The sequence below is a fragment of the Tasmannia lanceolata genome, unplaced genomic scaffold (assembly GCF_043159265.1).
Source record: "Tasmannia lanceolata isolate RefF3 unplaced genomic scaffold, GAP_Taslan_0.1 ptg000020l, whole genome shotgun sequence".
Classification (NCBI taxonomy): Eukaryota; Viridiplantae; Streptophyta; class Magnoliopsida; order Canellales; family Winteraceae; genus Tasmannia; species Tasmannia lanceolata.
In genome coordinates this window covers 8,179,856-8,204,062 of record NW_027518697.1, presented here as the reverse complement: position 1 = coordinate 8,204,062, position 24,207 = coordinate 8,179,856, and the positions used below count along the sequence as shown (strand labels likewise).

Here is a 24,207-nt window from a genome sequence, read left to right as displayed (position 1 = left end):
TTGATGGCTTCTTAGCTAAAGATCTTGAAAAGAGTTGCCTATTTGGGTAAAGATCTTAGGAATCTTCCATTCTAAGAAGGATTCTTTGGAATTAGGAACCAACCACCCATGCATGGTCTTACATAGTGTTTAGGCAGTAGGATCCTGAAAAGCAAATTATCCCCAGTCCTCTCACTTAGTCGTACAACTGTTATGGTCTCTCCTTAAGCTCCCCAGTTAGCGATACAATCCAAGAATGCTTGTGTCCTCATTATTAAGATTTATAGAGGCACTGCATGCTGGGTCAGGCACATGACATTTTTCTAAAACTGTCTTAAAATATCTGAGGCAGTTTTTCCTGTTGGCATTGACGTGATACATACCAATTTCTTTATGGGTTGTATATGCATGATTACATCATAGTTTATCTTTTTTCTCTCTTGTATGGAGCATAACTAAATATTGATGCTAAAATCTGTATATTGTGGTCTTTTCTTTTGTTTGATCAGTCATTATTTTTAATCTTCAGAGCTTATTTTTCATGTATTGTTCTCTTGCATTTATTATTTTGTTCCAATTTCTTCATGCGTCTGTATTTGCAGGCAGATTGAGATCGATAGTAAATTCTTAGAATCACAGTGCATAATGGATTACAGCCTTCTGATGGGTGTGCATTATCGAGCCCCCCAACATTTATTATCTTTCATTTCATTCCGTCAAAATGTAACGTCAGATGGATTGCCAATCGTTGCTGAAGGTAAGCATTAATTCTGTTTGATAAGTGACTATTAATTTTGTTTTGTCTGATAGTTAATTCAGTCACAAAGCATTCAAGATATATGCAATGTTGAAAAGAGTGAAGATAGGAGTTGGAGTTTAGGCATTCAAATTTCTTTGATGACTAGAATAATTGTGTAGGATGGGAAATAATTTAGAGAAAAGAGAACAATATGAAAAATGAACATAGTGAAGACTGTTGTTAGGAAAAGTAAGTAGAAAATCAGGGATTTGTTTTACATTTGTTTCTAAGCAGAAAATGAAGGAATTTGTTTCTAATAAAGTATATTACAAGCTGATAATGAGGGGTGCATAATTTATAATCTGTTAGAAGTAGTAGATATGCATTACCATGCTATGCAGGTGCCAATGGTCCTTGGCCCTCATTAAAGGTAGTTTTAGGAATACTTCTATTATTCTGTCTTTACACTCACTATAAATATCTAAACAAATATTCAGGAACTATATGGTTATTCTATCAGATTGTAGAAACTTTTCACAGTATCACAACCTGAAACCTAGGTTTTTTGTCATTTGAGGACTAAAGATGTGTTTCAAGTCAAGATTAGGGTCAATTATCTGCAAATGATTTAATCAAAGACTTCAGAATTCATATTCGACTTGGTCTGCACATATATCTCTGGTCATCTTTCTACATGTGGTGTCAGTAATTTTATGATTGACATCAGCAAACTGATTAACTCCAGAAATTTCAGCTTCATGCTGTTTGATTTTACGGGAATTTGGGTTATCTTTCCCAGAATATTTAGATCCATCTTTGGAGATTTTCAAAGACCTCAAGGTAGGAAATTCAAAATTCTTGATTTTCAGTTATGTTCTTTTTTCATCTAATAGATCTAAGTTAAGATTGAGGGTTGGGCAAATCAGAATCTTTTTTCATATAGTATTTCGTCCAACACTAACCTTGTTTCATATGGTTTTGATTGGTGAAGATTTATTGATGTTTTACATATCATCTATGGTATCCACCTCTATTTGTTTATGAATCTGTAAAAGCATGAGGTTGATGCTTGGGACTCTATTTCTTTGTTGATTTTACCCTATTCTTCAAGGGTTTTGTGGCAACACATTCTCCTTTTCAAGATCAAGTTGCAATTGAGTGTATTCGATCATTGCTGCTTGGTTCTTCAAGATAATTCTAAATATTGGTTGATACGTAATGGCATTCAACTTCTTTTGTGCTTTGGTGGCAGCATGGTGGATTCTTAATCAAAATGCAATTTTGCAGAGATCACATCAAAATTTCTTTGATTTGGAAGTCATGGCATTTTGGATTAATTCGGGGTTCCATTTTGCATTGAACATGTTGGGGTCTTTCTAAGCTTGTTAGTGAGTTTCTAGACTAATTAGAAATTAGGAGTTTTAGGGAATTGCTATCTTCGTTAAGGAGTTAATGTAAATCTAAAAATCTGGACAAAGGCTTATGGAAGTGTTCCAAAGAGGTTTCCTCGGTCACTTCATATATTTCAAGCTGGTTAAGCATTCTGAGAATGCCCAACCGAGCTTATGGTCTTACGCAAGGGCCCCAAGGGACATCGCATTCTGTTAGACATCAGGTTTAGAAAAGATTCTGACAATAGATCACCAAATTCATCGTTGGTGAAGTATAACCATTGTGTTATGTGTGGAGCAGTAGAGGAATCAGTTGATCACCGCTTTATCCATTGATATATCACTTTTAAGCTTTGGAACTATGTTTTTTTTAAACAATTTATATGTCGTTGTGATTTGCAGAAGTCAGTGGGTGATCTATTGAGCTCTTGGTCTTTCTCTCAATGGCTTATTTGAAGTGATCCCTAGTCTTCGATTAAATTGTGCCAATAGATATTTAGTTGGAGTCAATGTGGAGTCTAGAAAGATTACGCGGCTAGCTAACCTCTTTGTTTGTGGACCTGAGGTCCTTCCAATATCTTATCTTTACCTATCCTTGAGGGTGGGTATAGATTCGAAAGTTTTTGGGGATTTTTTGATCAAGAGAATTGAGAAAAACCAGCAATATCTAAGAACAATACATTTATTTCGGTTGGTGTATAACCCTTTGCGAAAACCTAAAAAAAAAGAGCTTCTCTTGTGAATCCTAGGTCTATTTCATGTCCTTATTTAAAATTCCTAGAATTATTGCTAGGTGATTGGGGAAACTCAAAAGAGATTTCCTTTGGGAAGGTTAAGTGGAAATTTAAAAATATAAACATTTAATAAATTGGAATGAGGTATGCAAAGAGCAAAAAAAAGTGGTGGTTAGGGATAGTCAACATTAAATGGAGGAATTGGGTGTTGGTAGGTAAGTAATTATGGATGTGTATGGAGAGGCCAAGAGCCTACTGGAAAAAAAATGATAGGAGAAATTATGGGTCAGATGAGAATGAATGGAAGGATAAATGCTTGTGCAGTGGTGTTTGTTTGAATGCTTGGAGATATGCATGGTTGATCAGTTTTACTTGGGGATCAAGTTCAATGTTGGGGCCATGGTTTTAAATTTTTCTGAAATTTCTTCCCAGAATGACCAAAATGTTTCCTTTTCCATCCCCGCCGAAACAAAATCTCAATGAATTACGTCCTGGTCATTATTTCCGACCGAAAATTTTGAAATTCCCGAAATTCGAGTGAAATTCCCATAATTTGACTGAAATGATCGGTACGGCAAAAAAAATGGAAAGATGTTATGATTTGCATTTCATTTCACTAATGTAGAGAATGATTTTTGGTAGACAATATCATTGAACTACACAGAAAATTTAACTATATCTTATGCATGGGATGTCATATCGACATGGGACCAATAATACCTCGTAACTCTATGTGGTATTGACATAGAGTTGGGGTCTTTGGAGGGGAGACTGGTCATTGTGCTTTCTTTATTGACTTATTATTCCAGACATGTGCCACAACGCATGTCACTTGGTGTTCAATGTGATTAAGCCATCAAGGATGACTTTCTTGTTTATGTCATAGTTTCTAAGTATGGATTTGTGCTTATTCTAGCATTTCCCAAAGTTTCATCTTAAAATTTCATCATTTGCATACGTTTCTGTGATTTTACAAGATTTCCATCGAAATTTCCATCGAAATCGAAATGTTTCCATTTCCTTGCTGGCCGAAACCGAAACCGAAATTTAAAACCTTGCTTGGGACTGGGGAGGAGGTTAAATTATCGAAAGATAACAGGTTGGTTGATACTCTGTTGTAGGAGCTTCACCATAGTCTCTATAGGCTCGTCGCAAAAATAGGGGGACTATTGTCTCAAGGTGTTATCATTGGGTAGGGAATAAGGTGGATTAAGGCCGGACTTTTAGAAGTCGATTTTTTTTTTTGCCTTTTTGAGAAGGGTTGAGATTGTGTATGTCACTCCCCATTAGAAGGATAGGATGCGTTGGATTTGGAACTCTGATGGGGAATTCTTGATTCTTTCTTTCTTTTCGTTTATTTAGATGGAGGATTCCTCTTCCCTCAATAGGAACATGTATTCTGCATCTTAAAATTGAAGCCCAAGTATCCAAATAATTTACCCTCATAGCATTGCACTCTGTTTAAGTCTCGTGAACGATTTTGACCCTTGTCATCTCAAGCAGGAAACACCGTGTCTTGTGCAGGAGGGGAGAACCATCTATAGTGGCCTGCCTATGGATTCGAGTTTCTACTTAAAGAAGTTCTGACGAAATATATTATAAAAATCCCTGATAGAAATTTGGTGGAAATTTAAAACCATGTTTGAAGATGAGTAAAAGTCCATTTTTTTTTTTACCTTTTTTCTTTCTACCTCCATGTCATGGATTCTTTTTCCTTTAATTTGTGTTTAGTGGAGTTTTTTGGAAATGTAGAGCTGTGAGGTTGTTGAGAAGAGATTTTGCATGGAAGCATGCATGTGAGGATATTGGGATCAACCTAAGAGATCTAGTTTTTGTAAGACTTGTGATCAAAGGTGCACGGCAGGAATTGACCGCCTCAATCATCACTTGGCGGGAGTACATTATGGAATAAAACGATGCACCTAATGTCCCTTTGTTAATGTCAAGAAAGTACAAACGTCCATATGCATGCCCCATCTCAATAACCTTTCCCGTGCTCAAGTCTTGTATTACAACCAACAGACAAAAATAAGACCGAGAAATTGTTTCAAGTAAACTACTAGCGAGTTTGTGGAAATGTTAGGAGCAACAAAAACATCATTTAGGGGAAGGGAATTGGTACAAGGCGTAGGAAAAAAACAGTTTCATGTCTAGAAATGTGCAGGAGATCTCCTTTGGCCATGACAATTGGTTAGTTACTAGTGTATCCTTTCTACCTTGGAAAGACTATCTCACACTCCAATCATGTGATTTGTGGCACTTGAATCTAAACACCATCTGGAAGTAGTCGATCCCAATGTTACAGTACAAACTACAATGCATGGTGTACAACTTTACACAAATAATAATAAACAGATTCCTGTAGTCAAATTGACCTGCATTACATGATTGTCCTTAAATTCAAGCATGACCATGCCACATGAGTGCCAAAAGCATTAAGTTGTAAGTTACTTATTGAGATGATTGTGTTGAATGTGAATTTTTAAATATGAAGACCTCAATGATATGCAATTACCTAAATATGACCATTCGGTAGATGATAATCATACGTAGGTCTCTAAAACCTTGGAATGGAAGATGATATTTTGGGTGAACAACTGATGGATTGAATAATTTCTAGCACTCACAGGATGGAGGCAATGTTTTTTGGTTTTCGATTAATGGTTTATTGACCCTTTTAATGTAATACATTTATTATGTTTCTCATTAGAATGCAGACAGACTACCCAAGCATTTTAAAGATTACGGCAGTCTATCTTTGGGAGCAAGGTTTAAAATCTCGGTTTCGGTCATCAGCGAAACCGAAACATTTCGATTTGGGTACGAAATTTCGGACGAAATCTTGTAAAAATTTCACCAAAATTTCACCGAAATTTCTGAAACGTTTCACCTAAATTTCCGAAATTTTGGGTGAAATTTTGTACTTCACCGAAACGTTTCACCGAAATTTCACCGAAACGGCCGAAATTTTGTACTTTTCCAAAACTATGTGCATTTCGTTTCGTTTTCTGCCGAAACAAAAATATTTCTGCCGAAACGGAATATTTCGTTTCGGCCGAAATTTAAAACCATATTTTGGGAGTCATACAAATTGGATAGCAAAGGATAAATTCTCCGTGATACTGAATTCAATTATAGTCTATTCTGAAGGACATAATGAAAAAAAATTATTTCTTTTCCCTGTCAAAATGTCCCCCTGAAATCAAATGGGCAGAAAACATAAGAAAGACATTTAAACTGAATTTAGTGTAGCCATGTCTTGCAGGTCTCATGCTCTCTCATCATGGATGGTTCTTGAATTGGATTATGTTGAGAGCCTTATAATGGCATAATTGCAGTATATGCTTGAAGTATGTGTCACTAGAAAGAGTTACTGATTGACTAAATTAAGTCTTTGTTACTTAGATGTAATTTCGAAGCTATAAACTTATTTGTAATTCTGTTGATGATCAGATGAGGAAATGCCAGATGCTCAAGAGGACGAAATTTCGAACTATCCTCAGGGCGTTCTTTTGGTTCCACGTCGAACTAGTGAAAACAGTGTTGTTGTGGGACCTCATATTAGAGGTAGCCGGTTGCGGGCATCTGCTGCCGGTGACGAGGAAGTGGACCTCCTACTTCCAGGTACTGCAAGGTAAGATTTTGTTCCTTCTTCTATTATAGCTTGATGCTTTGAAATGAGCATCATATCTAGGATCTGATGAGTATGTAAGGCATGCTCATGCTAGATACAGCCATACCAAAAATCTTTCTTGATATCGTAGCTTTTCTTTCTTACAAAGTTTTAAATGTCGGTTTCGGCCACCACCAAAACCGAAAAATCCAAAATCATGTAAAATTTGGTTAAAAAATCGGTATTTTACAAAATTTGGGCTGAAATTTCGCTAATTTAAGCAATTTCTGTCGAAAATTTTAAAATTTTGGTGGAAATCTTGTAAATTTCGGCGAAAGTTTGGATTTCAGCGAAATCCTGTACAAAACCGATTTAAATGTACTTTCAGTTTCTGTCCCGAAACCAAAAAATTTCGGCCGAAATTTAAAACTATTCTTTCTTAGCCTTTGGAATGTTGCCATTGCTGAAATGTTGTTTGACCAGGCTCCAGATCCAGCTAGGAGTGAACATGCCTGCTCGGGCAGAGCATATTCCAAACAAAGAGAAAGCTCAGTTATTGTATGAGGTATACGACGTTGTTCTCTACCTGGGTATCATTGATATATTGCAGGACTACGACATGGGCAAGAAGATCGAACATGCGTACAAATCCTTTCAATTTGATTCCTTCTCCATCTCTGCTGTCAATCCCACGCACTACTCCGAGCGCTTCTTGCAATTTATTCAGAAGGTATTCCCAGAAAATTCTTAGAAAGCTGCAACCTCAAGTTGTCTTTCATGTAAAAAGACTGCTTATGGTGAGGAAACATATTGGAAGTTTGTATGGCATCTTTAGGTTTTGCAAGGTATGTAAGTCAGATCAGCTTTTATTATTGTTGTTGTTGTTGTTATTATTATTATTTTATTATTTTTTTGAATGATAATAAGTCTGATCAGCTTTTTATCTGTATCAAACATTCGCGAGTTAAGAAAATATGTTATCATTAGGGTCATCCTAACCATTCGAACTGTGGAAGCAAAAAATGGACTAATTTGTGAAGGTTTAAAGACATCCATTTTACCTCCACAAATCGTAGGGTTGGGATGATCCTACGGATCTGATTTTTTGTAGACACCCTATCTATGTGAGGGCCTTTAAAATGGATGGCTTGGATCACCCAAACAATGTGGGCCCCCACTGTATTTTAAGCTAGTGTGTAGAGAACTCTCTACACATGTGTAGGAACCGTTTTCTCTATACATATGAGAAAACGGTTTCTACACATATGTGTAGATAAGTTATCTACACACTAGCTTAAAATACAGTGGGGGCCACATTATTTGGGTGATCCAAACCATTCATTTTTAAGGCCCTCACATAGATAGGGTGTCCATAAAAAATCAAATCCATAGGATCATCCTAACCATTCGAACTGTGGAAGCAAAAAATGGGCTAATTTGTGAAGGTTTAAAGCAGTGTTTAAAAACTCCTTGACTAGGCAAGGAACTCGCCCGAGTCGACTCCTTTTTACCTCGGCCGCATTCCGCGTTTCACCACATCCGCGTTCTACGTTTTGCCTTACAGAGTCAATAAACTCCTTTGACTCTCCCGAGTTATGACCTTGTCAACCGTGTTAACCGCGTTCTTGGCCGCGTCCGCGCCGAGTCAACAAGGATTTTTCTTGGCCGCGTTCCGCGTCAAATCCGCGTTTTTAAACACTGGTTTAAAGACATCCATTTTACCTCCACAAATCGTAGGGTTGGGATGATCCTATGGATCTGATTTTTTGTAGACACCCTATCTATGTGAGGGCCTTTAAAATGGATGGCTTGGATCACCCAAACAATGTGGGCCCCCACTGTATTTTAAGCTAGTGTGTAGAGAACTCTCTACACATATGTGTAGGAACCATTCTCTCTCTCTCTCTCTCTCTCTCTCTCTCTCTATATATATATATATATATATATATATATATATATATATATATATATATATATATATATATATTTATTTATTTATTTATTTATTTTTATTTTATTTTATTTTATTTTTTGAATGCCATTCTGCATGCAGTTGTAATAAATGAACCTTGGTAATAAACAAGGCGTCGAATCAAATGCTTTACAGATGGGTCATGGCTGGCTGATTGTTAACAATACTAATCTTTACCAATTTAGACTCTAGTGCTTCTTATCAAGTATGTTCTTTCCTGTTGCCATTGAAGACAAGTTCCTCACTAAATATATCAAGAAACAAATGCTGTATGTTTATGAGATGCAATTTGGCCCCTGTTAGGAAATGGGTGTCTCACTGCTGTCCTCAGACTTTCTCCAACTCCTTCAGTAGTTCCTGTGGGCTATGTTACTTGTGGATTAACCCATTACAATTAGGGAAGGGATCAGACCAGAACACTTCAATCCAATGGGACCCATTGCCTCAATGAATTTTACTGCCCTTTTTTTCATAGATTTTTTCTGATTTTATTTACAGAATCTTCCTAGGAGTTGCAGAAAGGAGGCATTTTCTTTTTAAGTTTTTCTTGGGTGTTTTAAGTCCTTTGCCATTTTTTCTGATGAAGTCCTCTTCTTATATTGTGGGTGGGCCCACTTATCTATACTAGACATGAATGAATGCTTAAGTTATCTTAAACTGATCTGAACCGTCCATTTGAAAACCTTTGTTTGGATCCTCTACCGTAGGTCAGAATCCAGTATACAAAACACACATTATTGGAAGCTACTTTTGCACGATTGGAATGATTTTTTGGGGGTTAGAGGATCCAATCCAAGTCCTTTTAAATGGACGGTCCAGATCAACCTAAGGACCCCATTTCTCAAGAGTCTTCCAAGGGCAAGAAACCATCTCCTGCCTAAATCTATTCCCTACCAAAACTCTTCTCTATATGAACTCCTACCAGATTAGAGCACAAGGGTGGTTTGCCTCTAGTAGTTTAATATGCGAGATTTGTATGGAACCCATATCACAAAATCAGAGATTCAAGAGTAAGAGATGCTCTCATCCTCTCCGCATGGATTGCATCTCTAAGTACATAGACGCAAAGGTCCAAAAGACCATATAGCAAAGGTAAAGTGCCCTCACTTGGAGTGTAAGAAATTTTTGGATCCTCTAAACTGTCAATCCGTCCTCTCGAGGAAGACATTCGATAAATGGTGTGAATTGCTTTGTGAGTCTTCAATTCTTGGGTTTCAAAGAGCCTACTGTCCTAATAAGAATTGCTCGGCATTGGTAGTGAACGAGTGTGGTGGAATGGCAAAGAAAGCTAAATGCCCATCCTTGGCATCCTGGTTATCACTGCAGAGAAACTGGAATACAAAGAGATGAAAATGAGGTTCTCTTTGTCCAACTTTTGGAGAATGAAGGATGGCAGAGGTGCCCATCTTGTTATCACATTGTGGATAGGGTTTCTGGCTGCCAAACTATGCTTTGCAGGTTAGTTTCTTCTTCATATTTAAATTTAGGCCCGTTTCACCTCCCTAGCAAATTTTGTGGGTTTTTTTTGCTCTTAAGGATTTTTCAATACCCAAGAAGTACTTCTCCAAGCTCCTTCATATCAAAATACAAAAATAATTTAATCAGCATATACTCGGAGGGGTCTTGACTCCTGCCAGAGCATCTTGTGTGAAAAATGATGGGTTGCAATGCCGTGACTTCCCTATCATAGCCTGCAGATCTTCTGGCAGAGTGGACAAGCGCCTGTTCTGGAACTTCCAGTTCCAATCGGAGCATATAGATCCATAAATGGATTTGTATGTATAGCCACTTCAGTCGTGCTCGTCGTTTCTCATAAGACTGAATTACCTGAGATGCCTGTGCCCATAAAAAATTCAGAGCCACCCATTAATAGTAATGGAACTCTGTGCAAAGTTTCCTCCCGTGATATGAGTTACCACCCCCGCAGGGTGTGCCTTGCTAAATTTTGTAGATAAGCAAGCGCTATAGAAATAATAGCTTTGAAGCCATGTTTAGAATGGTCGAACAGCCATGTTTAGAATGGTCGAACAGCGCCCTCTAGAGATAACATGCACCATAGGCCATCCTCGGCCTTCTTTGTTTTCAATGAAAAACAAATACAATCTTGATCTCCGAAAGCATTTTCCTTCCCCTGGTTTTGCATCTTTTGTGATTTCGATAGGCATCACACCCTCACCTCACTATCGGAGGGCTTGTTTGAGCGCTAAGCTTTGTTCGCTCCGCAAGTGGCGGTTGTGTTCAGTCGGAAGACCTCTTTCTTAATTAAGGGATTCCGACTGAACTTGCCTGTGAAATAATGCTGAATCACTCATCCCTCTTTCACCCTAAGGCACTAGGTGCTTAATAATGGACTGGGTGTGGCGCCCAACGGCACGGTTCATAAGTGGTCTACATGTTCGTCCAATATGTTGCTATAGACCACTATGTCATCAAGATTGACCACCACAAAGCGGTCAAAGTATGGGTGGAACAATTTAGTCATGAGAGTGAAAATTTTGGCTGGAGCATTCGTCAACCCAAATGGCATGACAAGGAACTTGAATGACCCATACTTGGTGACACATGTAGTCTTTGGCTCTTCACCCTCCGGCCTCCGCTATAAGCACCTGGTAGTACCCCGACCTAAGGTCCAACTTGGTGAAGTAGCATGCTTCATGGAATGCACGGGGGATGGGTGCTCCCAATAAAGCCTCCCTCTTGAAGAAACTTATTAATAAGTATAAGCCCTTACTTACAGCTATTCTTGAGCCTAAACAGCCTGACTCCAAGCTTTCTAGCATTGCCCATAGATTAAACATGTACCTTTGCATATCTTATTAGCCCTTACTAATAGGGCTCAAGTCCGTTAGCCGTTTAAATCTGTCTTTTTCTGTTGTTAGAGGCCTTAATTGTATGTGAACAGATCTAAAGTGATTTGAGTCAAGACCGAAGGAGGGAATGAATGTCGTCAAGATGATCTGACTAAAGCTCTTAGCTCAACCAACAAGTGCGCCAAAAGTGGGACGTGGTATCGTATAATAAGAGCATGCCTGCTTTTTGCTCGTAATTTCACTCTTGTTGATCCACAATAGGTTACAAATCTTGCTTCTGGCGGGATTCGAAGTGTATCTCAATTGCGTATCTCCATTTAGTATATAAGCAAACATATTGCTTACTTCCAGAGTTAATATGAGTGAATGAAGCTAGCTCATATTCATATTAGGGATTTGACGAAGCCTGGCATGAGCTCGAGATAGGACGAAGAGTGAGATTGAGTCAGTCTTTCGTGAGTGGGTGAATTAGCAAGCCAGCCCACCAAAGAATTCCAACTCAACTCCCCTCTACGAAAGAATCCTGAAATTCTGGGCACTTATTGTAGCAGCAGAGATGGGAAAGACAAATAACCAGCCATTGAACTGCTCTCCTCCCCAATCAGTCTCCTAAGAATTAATGAGATCTAGAGTCTTCAATGAATCCCATGGGGTAGATCAACCCTAGAAGACTCGATGACAGCCAAAAATGCCTCCAAGAGAATCGCTTACCTCTCGGTAGGGGCGCTCGGGTTGCTAAGCATTACATCCATTGGAAAACCTCCAAGAGAGTCTGTTTAGCAGCTCAGAAGGTGATAGGCTTGTTATGAACCAAACTTTGAAGATTGAGGAACCTCAGGTTGGGCTACTTGTTTACTTACTTGCTCGTTAGAGGGGGGGGAGGGGGGGGGGGGGATGCTAAAGCAGTCTCTGCACTGGCATTAGCTCTATTGTGGGAGTTTACTTGCTTGAAAAGGTGCGAAAACGAAGAGAGCTAATCAGGAGTAGAACAAAAGAACAATTTCCATCTTTCAAACCATATTTGTCTGATTGCCTCGAATTTCTTCCAAATAAACCTATCAATCAGTGTAAATAGTTGCTTAGGACAGTCACACTCATTCAATTGAGGAGTTGGTGATGTCCTCGATACTGTCAAAGGGATTCCAGTAGCAGGGGGAGCCATCTTATCTATCAATGGAAAGAAATCAGTGTATGGCGTGATAAGGAATCCTAGAAAAGATCGATTGAGACTGCCTCCCCATTCCCACGAATATCTCTACGTACTTGTCCAGTTCAATACAACTGAGTTCTTTCGGTCTATGTACGTGGAGCAGCTCAAGCAAAGAAGAGTCTGGTCCGGTTTGAATTCGGACGCGACATGGCCCACCTGTCTGCTCTGAGGTCCGGGAATGGCGCCGCTATGCCCCGCTGCGGCTAGCCACGAGACTATGCAAAAAGAATTGAGGCATGGAGGTCTGGTGGATCTACAGTCCTTTAGCAACAACCTTTGGATCCCAAGATTTCCGGTCCCTGACTTTCGTATTTCTGAATCTCACAATTGAATCTGACTACTCAAGTTGATCCAATTGGCAACGGAGCAACATTGGCGGACACAAACTATTATCCCCTTCTCACTCCCGGGCATTCAAAACGACTCTGGAATTCTCAAGTGAGACTAGCCGCATGGCTCTCTGGTTGAGCCGCTTTCGTCCTTCCGAACAACCACAACAACACAATTCATCTGGAAACATTAGTCATGGCCTGGTTCTTGGTGCAGGGAGAGAGAGTAGCCATTAGCTCTGGCCATCCTTGCTAGCCTTTATTACAGTTTGGGTGATGTTGCCCAAGGTAAACTGGGTCCAGGCCAGTGCATGTGTGTCTCTGCTTCGTCTCCTTCATCCCCTAATGGACCTGATAGCCTTCGTCTCCTTGTGGCAGAAGTGCTTCTTTCCTGTCCAAAGCTGATTGATTTCTCTCCTCTGCGTTCGGCCGCTAAAGTTGCTTCCGTCGCTTCTCTGTTCGAGCCCGCCTTTCTACACTCGAACCCGCCTTTCTACACTAAACTTGATATGTGTCTAAAGCTTATTTTCAAACATTTTCTGACTTTCTTTGTTTGACATAATCCCGGTCGTGTATTGCACGGATGATTCACTCGATCTCAATTTGAGTGAGGCTGCCCCCCACCGAGTTGTCCAGCCAGGCCAGGGCAGGGCTTCTTTTTTTTATAGGCCTTAGCCTTGACTTCCCTATGGGTAGTCAGGCTAATAGATAGGAAGAACTGATTTATGGAGGAAATGGTTGAACGAAGTGTGGTGTGTCCTTCGGTCCGTTCAAGTGGAGTGAGAAAAGTGCTTCCTCGCGAAAGAAGCCTTTTAGAGATAGGGGTTGGGAAAAGGCAAGCCGATTTGGGTTAGGGTTGAGGCCTTGGGCAATCCTACCTGACTGGCCCAAACCTGGTCACATTCCCTAATTTTATTGTGATTTTATTTTTATCAGTAAACTGCATATTATATTATTATCTTTTTTTTTGGTAGGTAAGCTGGGATCGATCCTCCGACCTCTAGGTTGGAAATCAAAGCCTTTACCATCGAACTAGAGGTTCAATCCCTTAATTGTGATTTTATTGCGACCCAAACCTGGCCCTGAATTCAAGCTGCTTCTTTTTTCTGTCTTTTGGACCAGGCAAAATTGAACCCAACCCGACCTGATTTGAAAAATTGTAGTAGATGGGTTGGGTTAGGGTTGAGTAATTTAAAGATGGATTGAATTAGGGTTAACCCTTCTCAACCTGACGTTGGGGCTTAGGGTTATGCCAATGGCAAAGGAACAAAGTTTCATTTCAAGGCTGAAATATAGCCCTCCCTGCATTTTGCCCTCTTCTTGTCCTTCGTTTTTCTCTTCTTTGTGGTTCTCATATCTGATGTTTGATTATTTTTAATTTGTTCTAGGTGCGGGCGATTCTTTTGCTATCATTGTACAGTAGAGATGAACACTTTAAAACTCACTCTGACTCATTATCCTTGCAATAGAAGGAAGGATTGGTTATAATTTTATGTTTTTTAACTCTTCTTCCTCCAAGTTGGGCCTTTCAAAGACTCCTATAGAAGATTATTATGTTAGGACTAGAAGTTAAGACATCTTGAACAAAACAATTCGAATTAGGGCTGGAATGTGTATTCTCCATATAGGAGATCTTCAGTAAGTTGGGCCTTTCAAAGACTCCTATCGAAGATGATTATGTTAGGACTAGAAATTGAGACATCTTGAACAAAACAATTCGAATTAGGGCTCGGTCAACTGGAATGTGTATTCTCCATATAGGAGATCTTCAGTATCAATTTTCTTTTGTTACATTTTTATTTTTTTTGTTCTTTAGTGGATTCCTCTGAAATTTATATTTCTAAAGGGTAAATGATGTATTCACCCTTTTTTTACTTGTGACAGACCCCCTCTAGTGTAAAGATTAGAGGGCTGTTCATATCACTACTCTTTAGGATATTCTTTTGGTTACTTAGGTTGTGTTCAACAATCATTCTCTTGATTTTTATTTTTGAATCATTTAGTATTTATTTATTATATTTTGTTCCTGTAAGTTGGGGCCTTGAGAAGACTCCTTACCAAGTTATTGATGGCTTACAACTTATTGTGGATTTGCTAACGAGCCAAGGGTCTTCACAATTAAAAGTGTAACATGTTTTTCAATTCAACTAGGCACTACAAATGGCAAGAAGATCCATTCAAATTATCTTGATGAAGTCTTTAACTATTAATCCTCTTGTAAGTTTTAAGTAAATTTTCTTGGGATTTGCTAGGCAATTTTGCATAGAGCCATTTCACGGCTGATGTTAGCATGAGAGAACAGCCACATGGCCCACAGATGAATTAAATGAATAAGACGAGATTAAAAAAACTTTGGAAAAAAAAAAAAAAAAAAAAAGAGCCTCTAGGCAAGAAGACAGAGAAGGGGACATGAATCCCCACAACAGCCCAAAATCAATTTGAAATTGACCAAGACAATCGTTCTATTTTACCTTTATTTTATCCCGTTTTAGAAGAATTTCCCTTTAACAAATACATTCAACAAGGGATTTGCTAGCCACTTTTGCGGAAAGCCATTTCGCGCTCGGCTTTTGTATGTGTTGAGAGCCATGTCGGATGAATTAAATTAGTGAGACAAAATATGCCAAAAAGTCAACATGCGTGGCTGTCATCACATGCAAAAGTCAGGCACGAAATGGCTTTCCGCGAAACTGGCTAGCAACTACCATTAAACAATGACTCGTTGAGGTTATTAACTGTTAAGGATTAAGAGCACTGCTAGGAAAACGGGATCCCGTTTTTGTGAAAAAAAAAATGGGAATCAACCATTAGAGCCACGTCTACTAAGAGACAAAGTAAGGAGCTCAAATCCCCGTAAAAGCAATAAATACATATTGAAAAGGGCCAAATCAATGGTCATGTCACTCCCATTTTTATTTTCATCACGGAATCCTGTTTTCAAAGTGTTTTCCAAGGGTTAAATAACACCAATTCTAATAGATGGCTCTGTTTGGATACCAATTGCAAGGGATCCTGAAGCAATCCTTAAGCAAAAAAATGCATTTTTTTATTACTTGATGTGTTTATTTGCCAAAGTAATACCCAAATCTTTAGATATTACCAGCAACAAAACAGTGTAATAATTGCATATCTGGTGACGTAACGTCATTTCTTTTTCCATATGAAATACCCAAAAAATACACGATTTCATAGGTAATCCTCTCCTCTCTCTCTAACTTTTTCTCTCTCTATCTCACCCTCTCCCGGTTAAGTTGCATCAAAACAGAATAAACTCATGGCTTTCCCAAGGTTTTCATGACATCCAAAATCCTGCCCCCTTCCATATAGAGTAAGCTTTTGGAGTCATTGGTTGTGAACAGAAGTCATGTCTACGCCAAACAGTTCACATCCAACAACCAAAAAAACATTCAACTGGACGATTGGATTGTCTATTTGGCATAATTTTTGAGTCATTGAAAATACAGCATGGTGGGTCCTATGAGATGGACGGCCAGGATTATCCAATAGGTATTCCCGTGGGGTCCGGTATTGCTGCATTCCTTCTGAGTAGGATACACTGCTTTTATGCATAAAATACAGAAAACCCCGCCAAAAACTTTTGGTTGGTAGAGGGGGTTCGTTTGCTTGTTTTGTAGTCAAATATTTTGATTTTGATGTTGATGGCAACCCCACTCTCGAATAAATGAGTATAAGTCAAAACTTCCTTGTTTTTCTATAAAGATATAGGCTACTGATATTTGCACTACCATGTTTTAATAATTGCAATCTTTTTAATTTTACTTGGCTTCTTAGAGCTTTTTGGGAACGGCAATAACCTTTAGATAGCAGTTCAAATAATAAAAGACAATCTATTTTCGTGCAGTTATAAAAAATAATAACAAACAAGATGAATTCGTGTATTTATCAAAATAATAAAAGACAAGCTGAGTCCGTGCATTTATCAAAACATGGCAGGGCCAACATTAGTAGAGCATTAATAAATCACTTCCTCTCAAAGCTCCCAAAAATACACCTTTCTTAGCAGTAATAGAGGGAGATCTTTTCATTTTCATGGCGTCGAGGTTGTGGGCTTCAAGAGCTGCTTCTTTTCTCAAGATCTCTACTTTTCACAGGAGATTTTCTTCTGGTAAATCTTACCCGTTTTAACCTACTTCATCTTTTGTATATTTTCTTTTGTCGTTTTTGGTTGGAACCCTGTATTTTTTTAACTACTAGTAAACCTATATTCCTTTGGATCTTACCTTTTTTTTTCTTTGTGGGGTGGGGGGGGGTGTTCTTGAAACGTTAGATATTTGCTCTTTGGCGAAGTATTTGTTTTATCTTAATGGGTTTTCTTTTCTAAAATGTATGAAAAGATTTATAATGATTCACGCACAGATTAGTGGTGTTTTCTTTTACTTTTGAGAATTTCTGGTTATTGGGTTTGTCGATTTTTGTTCAGTGGTTTATGATATGGGTTTTGTCATATCCATCGATTGTTTTTGCCCTTTCTTTGAAGAGAAAATCTTTTCTTTTTTGTTTTAATGTTTTATTCTCTTATTTAATCTAAATGTTGTCTTCGATTAACTCTAGATTAGTTTTTTTTTGGGGAGATTTTTTGGGTTTTCTTTGAGATTGGCTTTATCTCTACTTTAATGATCATAGTCAAACAGCAACTTCGATATCCAATCCTTTAATAAACTTAGCCAAACAAATGATCAACTCACCCAAACATTTCTAGACGCGGCGAGTGTTTCATTCAGCTACCCAACCATAAATCAGAAACAACTCAACTCAACTCAACAAAGCCTCTGTCCCAAATTAGTTGGGGTTGGCTAAATGAATCCTCTAGAAAAAATTCATGAAGAAGGTAAAAGGAATCTACTCGGCTCTAATCCTGGTTCTAGTTGGTTTCTTCTACGTGGATCATTTTCTTCCATTCTATCCTATCCAAGGTCAAGTTCTCTGTTATGTTCCTAGCTATCAAGTCTTTCCTCAATGTTTCTACCCAAGTTGTTTTCGGTCTGCCCCTACCATAATTCAGAAACAATGGACTAATTTCTAAGCCTTTTTCGAACATTGATTCAAATAACTAAGATTACTCCATCAGCTTTTCGATACAAAGTGAAGTGCATCTTACAAAGGTTATCATACAGTCTACATGCACTTCACTTGCACTAACAAAAGGAAAGAAATATAGATTTCAAATATCTTGATAATTAAATAGTTAGACAAAAAGATTCAACCTCACATTTCTAAACAAATAGAGTCTTAATTCAACCACATAATTTCATTTTAAGCACATCTATGGATCTATAAAAAAACATGTAATTCAGTAAGCTTTCCTAAAATATTTGTGCAAAACATCGAGAATTGAAGAGCTTTTATTTCATATCCAACAAACCCTAATTCTAACACAACACAAATTGCCAATTCAAGACCCTAGCACCTAAACCCCTTTATAAAATTTCCATATGAGATATTTAAATCCAAAAAGTGAAAAGGGACACCAAATATTGAAGTTTTCACAACTCAAAACTTTTCTTTTTTGGAAATGGTAGCCAATTTTATTAAAAAGAATAGAGGCAACTCAAAATTTATAAACCTTTTTTAAAATAACTCTACTTAAAATGCTCTTATGGAATTCCCAACTTAAAACCTCATTGTCAGTAGCATCAAACAAACATTTAACTCTTGCCCCCCAACCCCCCACCCAAAAAAAAAAAAACTACCTATTATATATCTCGAGAAAATCCTATCATTATTTTGACGAAGCCCCCAAAAGCAAACTCAAAACTCATAGAGTTCAACTCCCCTTCTCAAACCATGTCTAAAATGAGTACATAACTTCCTTCGTAACTTAACAATAATTGTATGCCTCTCATCGAACTTAAGAAGAGTCTTCGGCAAATCTATAAAAAATAAACAAAAATCGAAAAATGAATGACTTGAGAACACAAAACTAGGTGCATAGATAGAGATATAGTGAAAATATCCAAAAATATTACAGTAGATAAAGATAGATCAAATGTATAAAATGCAAATGATTGTGGCAAAAAAGATTACAGCGAACATGAGATAGATAGGAATATGAGAAAATGGAATATCATATATGAAATATCGTACCATTATTAAGGGAAATAAAGAAGAGCTCCTATAGGGAGCTAATTGGAGAAAAACTATTCAAGTCCATATGGGGGTGAAAGACTAGAGCGAATGAAGATGAATTAACAAACAAAGAGACGAATACGGAAGAAAATGATCCACGTAGACGAACCCAACTAGAGCTAGGATTAGAGTCGGGTAGATTCCTTTCACGTTCTTCATGAAATTTTTCTTCATTTAGCCGACCCCAACTAGTTTGGGAAAAAGGCTTTGTTGAGTTGAGTTGAGTTGAGTTGAGAGACGAATACGGGTTTAAGTACTAAAATAGAATCATCTTATGTACAAGAAGAGAATATTCTTGGGTTTGCTACATGCATAGAAGTAGATTCCGTTGGATACAAGAGGAGAATAATCTTGTATGAAAACAAAGAAGCAGATTGTGTATGTACAATCGGAGAATCTTCTTGTTTGTTGTTTCCTCAGAGGTACATTGTTTACTAAGTTTAGCACTGTACGGTACCTCTGCTCGGGCTTCTATATTGGTAAACCCTTCACTCCTGAGCCTCTAAACTCGGTCAAGTGGCTTCCTGTTTGCCTATCCAGTAGAAGCTGGACTGGATTCAAGGCATGCTTTGATATACAACACGGTACACTGCACTATAAAGAAGGAAGCTAAGCACAGGGAACTGCACTATCAATAAGCCAAGCATGATACGGACTAAAAGTTGCCTGTGTGGAATGGAGTCAGGGTCTGTTAGAATTAGGAGTCTATCAGAATTAGGATGTCCTAAGTTATGATGCCAAATTTTCCATATGGAATTTGACTCATTGATATCATCTACTGAGGGAGCAAGAAGGAAAGTACCAGTTACTGAATCTTCACCGAATTTCAAATAAAAGAGTCTTTCCACCTTAAGGCTAGTCCCAATCAACTTCCCGGTTAGAAGATCCTACACAAAAACAACAATTATTTTCGACAAGCTGACTTATAGAAAGAAAGTTCATAGCAAGACGAGAAACATAGAATACATTGGAAAGAGTCGATGTCCTTCCCCCTTTTGGGCTAATGGACATTGTATTCCAGTCTTCTGCAAATTGCGCCCCCATAGGAGCTTTTCTTCGCTTCCTTTAAAAAAGGTATGATATTTCCTATTTGATATTCTATTTGCTCACGTTCCCATCGATCTCATGTTCGCTCTAATATTTTGCTATAATCATTTGCATTTTATACATTTAATCTTTCTTTCTTTACTGATATTTAATTTTTTTGGATATTTTCAGTTTATTTTTATCTATGCAACTAGTTTTGTGTTCTTAAGTTAATCCTCTTTCGATTTTTGTTTATTTCTATAAATTTGTCGAAGACTCTTCTTCGGTTTAGTGAGAGGTATGTAGTTATGGTTAGGTTGCGAAGAAAGCTTTGGACTCATTTTGGTCATGGGTTGAGAATGGGAGTTGAACTCTATGAGTTTTGAGTTTGCTTCTAGGGACTTCATCAAAATAATGCTCTTCAGACTAGGGTTTTCTCGAGAAATATAATATGTAGTTTTGGGGGGCAAGAGTTGAATGCTCAGTTGATGCTACTAACATGGAGGTTTTAATTTGGGAATTCAAGATGAGTAATTTAAGTAGAGGTATCTTAAAAAGGTTTATAAGTTTCGAGTTTTATCAACTTCAATATTTGGTATCCTCTTTCACTTTTTGGATTTAAATATCTCATATGGAAATTTTGTAATAAGATGTACAAAAAAAGGTTTTGGTGCTAGGGTCTTGAATTGGCAATTTGTGTTGGGTTAGAATTAGGGTTCGCTGGATATGAAACAAAAGCACTTCAATTCTCAATGATTTGTACGGACATTTTATCCACTACTTTGGACAAGTGTATTGAATTACAGGTTATTTATAGATCCATGGATGTGCTTAAAATGAAAATATGTTGTTGAGTTAGGACTCTATTTGTTTAGAGAGATGTGGTTCAATCTTTTTGTTTATCTATTTTAATTATCAAGATATTCGAAATCTATGTTTGTCTCCTTTTGTTAGTGTGAGCGAAATGCATGGCTATATGACAACCTTTGGAAGTTAAACTTCACTTTGTACCCAAACGCTGGTGTAGTAATCTTAGTCATTTGAATCAATGTTAAAAAAAGGATTAGAAATTACTCCACAGTTTCTAATTTATGGTTGGATAGCTGAATGAAAAACTTGTTGCGTCTAGAAATGTTTGGCAAGTTGATCAAGCATAATTGCCCATGATAGGAAACTTTTTCTTTAATAAACTTATTTATCAAGAACAAAAACATGGAGCATGCTAGGACAAACTTTGCTGAGGTGCACCCTCTCTAACCGAAACATCTGCAATTCTCATTTGTTTCGTGCAAAATGTGGTGTAAAGAATATCCACGAGCTTGCAACGAATGAAGCAATTCCCTGATAAATGAAAACAATAGACTTAGAATAAACCTTCCAGGTATGCAACTCAGGTTGACTTTTCGGAATTCGGGTTGGGTGCGGGTTGATTCCTATTCATTTTTAGCAAAATCTCAACCCGACCCGACCCAAGTTGCACCCCTACCTCCAGGTTGGAATTAATAAAAAGAAGAGACTCAAATCCAACTGAAAGACCACTAGACCTTTCCCAAGCTTCTACTTTTCCTTTTTTAAACACGAATCCTAAAGAGTAAAAGACAACTTTTGAAGAGAATTTAAACAGTGTTATTCACCTTTTCCTAAGCTTCTACTTTTCCTTTTTTGAAGACAAATTTAGAAATCAAAAGCAAACCACATCACAATGTTATTCACCTTTTTCCTGATAACCCCACCAAAACCTACTTAATAGTGAACCCTAAAATCAAATGAAACTCACTAAGAATCATAATGGATCAAAACAACATCACCCTCTATTTTTAATTCAAAACCGTTCTAGGGCCTATTTTGCATATTTTTCTTCCTTTTAACTTATAGGGGCCCTTTGCTACTCTTTCTTTCTCTTCTCTTCTTGTTTGATCATGAAGTGGTGGTTTGTGGACCTTAGATACATCAACATTTGGCTAATACCATTAAAAAAACATTTGGCTAAAAGAAACTACAATAACATAATACTTGTAAGTTAAATATACAATTTGAACCAATTTTCAATCCAATTGTTCCAACAGACCAAACTTTTGAGTACTCAAGTTACTAAAAATTGGTCCAAAAATTCTATTTCTGTAGATAAATCTTTTTATCTTGATTGTGACTTGTTTTTCTGTGTTTGCAGTTTTGAAGGATTTGAAATATGCTGACACTCACGAATGGGTTAAAGCTGATGGCACTTCTGCTACCGTAGGAATAACGGATCATGCTCAGGTCACTATTGTTTGCTCGTTACCTGCTTACAGTTCTAGAACAATGAAGATCTTATTTCTTGTAGTGTCCCAAAGTTAAAACAGTCCATGGTGGGAGTACTTGTCTTAAGTAAATACTAGATCGTGGGCAGTTATGTTTGGTATGGTTAACATTCTTGTTTTCAAACTGCATTGTGTTATATCTTTAAATTAGTCCATGTTGTATACTTGTATCTTATTTCCTGCTATCTATTCTGTCAAATTTCTATCATTCTAGTTCACTGTGGTTTATTTAGATCATTAATCCAACCATATTCTTCGTATTCAGGACCATTTAGGTGATGTTGTATATGTTGAATTGCCTGATGTCGGTGCCTCTGTGACCCAAGGAAGCAGTTTTGGTGCAGTGGAGAGTGTCAAGGCAACCAGTGACATCAACTCTCCCATTTCAGGAAAAGTAATTGAAGTCAATGAGGAGCTAAGCAGCTCTCCAGGTTTGGTGAGTAACCTAACTACAGGTTTACATTTAAAATCAAGCTGACCAACTCTTCATAATATCTTGAAATAGAATGCATCATCTCTCGAGTACCAAATTGAAGCATAAATAGGATAACATATATATCCTGTTGTGCCATTTTAAAAAAAAAAACATATATATCCTGTTGTTTCTGTATTCAGGACCATCTGTTATTTCTGTTACCATTAAAAAAGACTTAATTCTATTATTTCTGTTGTTATTCATCGGAACTGTCAATTGCAGTCAATTTATTTCTCTACATCAAAAATCTGAAACATCAACTTGCTGTCCAAGTATACTCCAGGAACCTGTAAATTCCAATTTCTGTGAACTTTTTCTGTTATCCTTTTTTATCGGAAACTCTTATATGTCCTTTTGTTCATATGTGATCTGAAATTTGCATTTTCCATTTATCAGAAATTTGAGCTTTATGCTTTTTTGTAAAGATGTTTTCTTGTACAGCTGAATTGTGTTATGAACTTGATGAACCGAGAGCATCCATTCCTGATGCTGACTATGTTTTAATAACTTCACTGTCGACTTGTTTAGAATATTGACTTTGATATATCATTTTATATTCTGTACGCAGGTGAATGCTAGACCATACGATAGTGGATGGATCATAAAGGTGGAAATGAGCAACTCAGGCGAAGTAAGTTCCTTGATGGACTCAGAGCAGTACTCAAAATTCTGTGAAGAGGAAGATGCTAAACACTGAGTACAGTCAGTTGATGCATCATTGCTGATCGATAGCTAGGTTTAATAATGGGTCTTGATTGCCTGCAGCTGATTCTTTGCGGCACATTCTAAATTTTGAAATAATTATCCGAGTTTTTTTAGTTCCATAAAATGGCATTGAACTCTAGCCAAGAGGGTCTTGGTACAAGAATTATAGATTGTGAATTGCAAATGTTTTGTTATTCATGACAATTTTTTCAAGCGATCTGTGTAGAAACTACATGCTAGAGTAAGAGTTTAGCATGAGCAATCAAATTTCCATTGTGTGTGTGTGTGACCGAAAAACAAGAAGGGCAGTGATTTGTATGAACATGATTCATGTTAGAATATGTGCTTTTATGACTAAGTTTCTATCAGGTAAAACGGAGAGCTTTGCAAACTACCTGTATGATCAATGCGGAAAATGATTATTGGTTTAGCTTATGGTTGCCCACCAGTTCAATGGTTTCGATTATGTCCATGTTACATGCGTGTTCGCAACCATTCTCATTCTCCGCAGAAGAAATGGGGCGGGACGGGAGAATGAGAATCTCCCAATTGGATCACGTGAAACTATGGAAATTCTCGTTCTTCACTGTTTTTATGCCAGCTTTTGAGAACTGTGCATTGCGGGTCAGGTTTGGGGAAAGCAACTCCTCTGACACTCCAGGCGTGTTCGGCAAGGTGTGTTTTAAGAGGGCATTTTCCACTTTTTAGGTGCGAAGTTCGGCAACCCCGGCCGGTAACTCAGTTTCCTTATTTTCTCTTGTTTTCTTGCGAGTAAGG

At 37.7% G+C, this 24,207-nt stretch overlaps 2 protein-coding genes and 1 long non-coding RNA gene across 5 annotated transcripts in view; all 3 read left to right on the top strand.

Moving 5' to 3' along the window:
• Positions 1 to 7,448, top strand: part of LOC143854042 (phosphatidylinositol 4-phosphate 5-kinase 9-like) — a 40,644-nt gene extending 33,196 nt beyond the window's left edge. For 2 of the 3 annotated variants that reach the window (XM_077363756.1, XM_077363757.1), the window contains 3 exons: positions 582 to 736; positions 6,297 to 6,477; positions 6,940 to 7,448. In XM_077363756.1, the coding sequence (XP_077219871.1) occupies positions 582 to 736; positions 6,297 to 6,477; positions 6,940 to 7,207 (604 nt within the window). In that variant the 3' untranslated portion in view covers positions 7,208 to 7,448. The remainder of the gene's footprint in view (positions 1 to 581; positions 737 to 6,296; positions 6,478 to 6,939) is intronic. The other variant, XM_077363758.1, reaches the window with a different exon arrangement.
• Positions 7,449 to 8,518: 1,070 nt separating this feature from the next.
• On the top strand, positions 8,519 to 14,655 carry LOC143855105 (uncharacterized). Its single transcript, XR_013237691.1, has 2 exons — positions 8,519 to 9,886; positions 14,166 to 14,655. It is a non-coding gene; the product is annotated as an uncharacterized LOC143855105 (long non-coding RNA).
• Positions 14,656 to 16,753: 2,098 nt separating this feature from the next.
• LOC143855091 (glycine cleavage system H protein 2, mitochondrial-like) lies at positions 16,754 to 23,805 on the top strand. Its single transcript, XM_077365277.1, has 4 exons — positions 16,754 to 16,903; positions 22,121 to 22,209; positions 22,516 to 22,686; positions 23,294 to 23,805. The coding sequence occupies exons 1-4, from the start codon at positions 16,828 to 16,830 to the stop codon at positions 23,420 to 23,422; spliced, it is 465 nt and encodes a 154-aa protein (XP_077221392.1). The 5' UTR covers positions 16,754 to 16,827; the 3' UTR covers positions 23,423 to 23,805.
• The last annotated feature ends 402 nt before the right edge of the window (positions 23,806 to 24,207 follow it).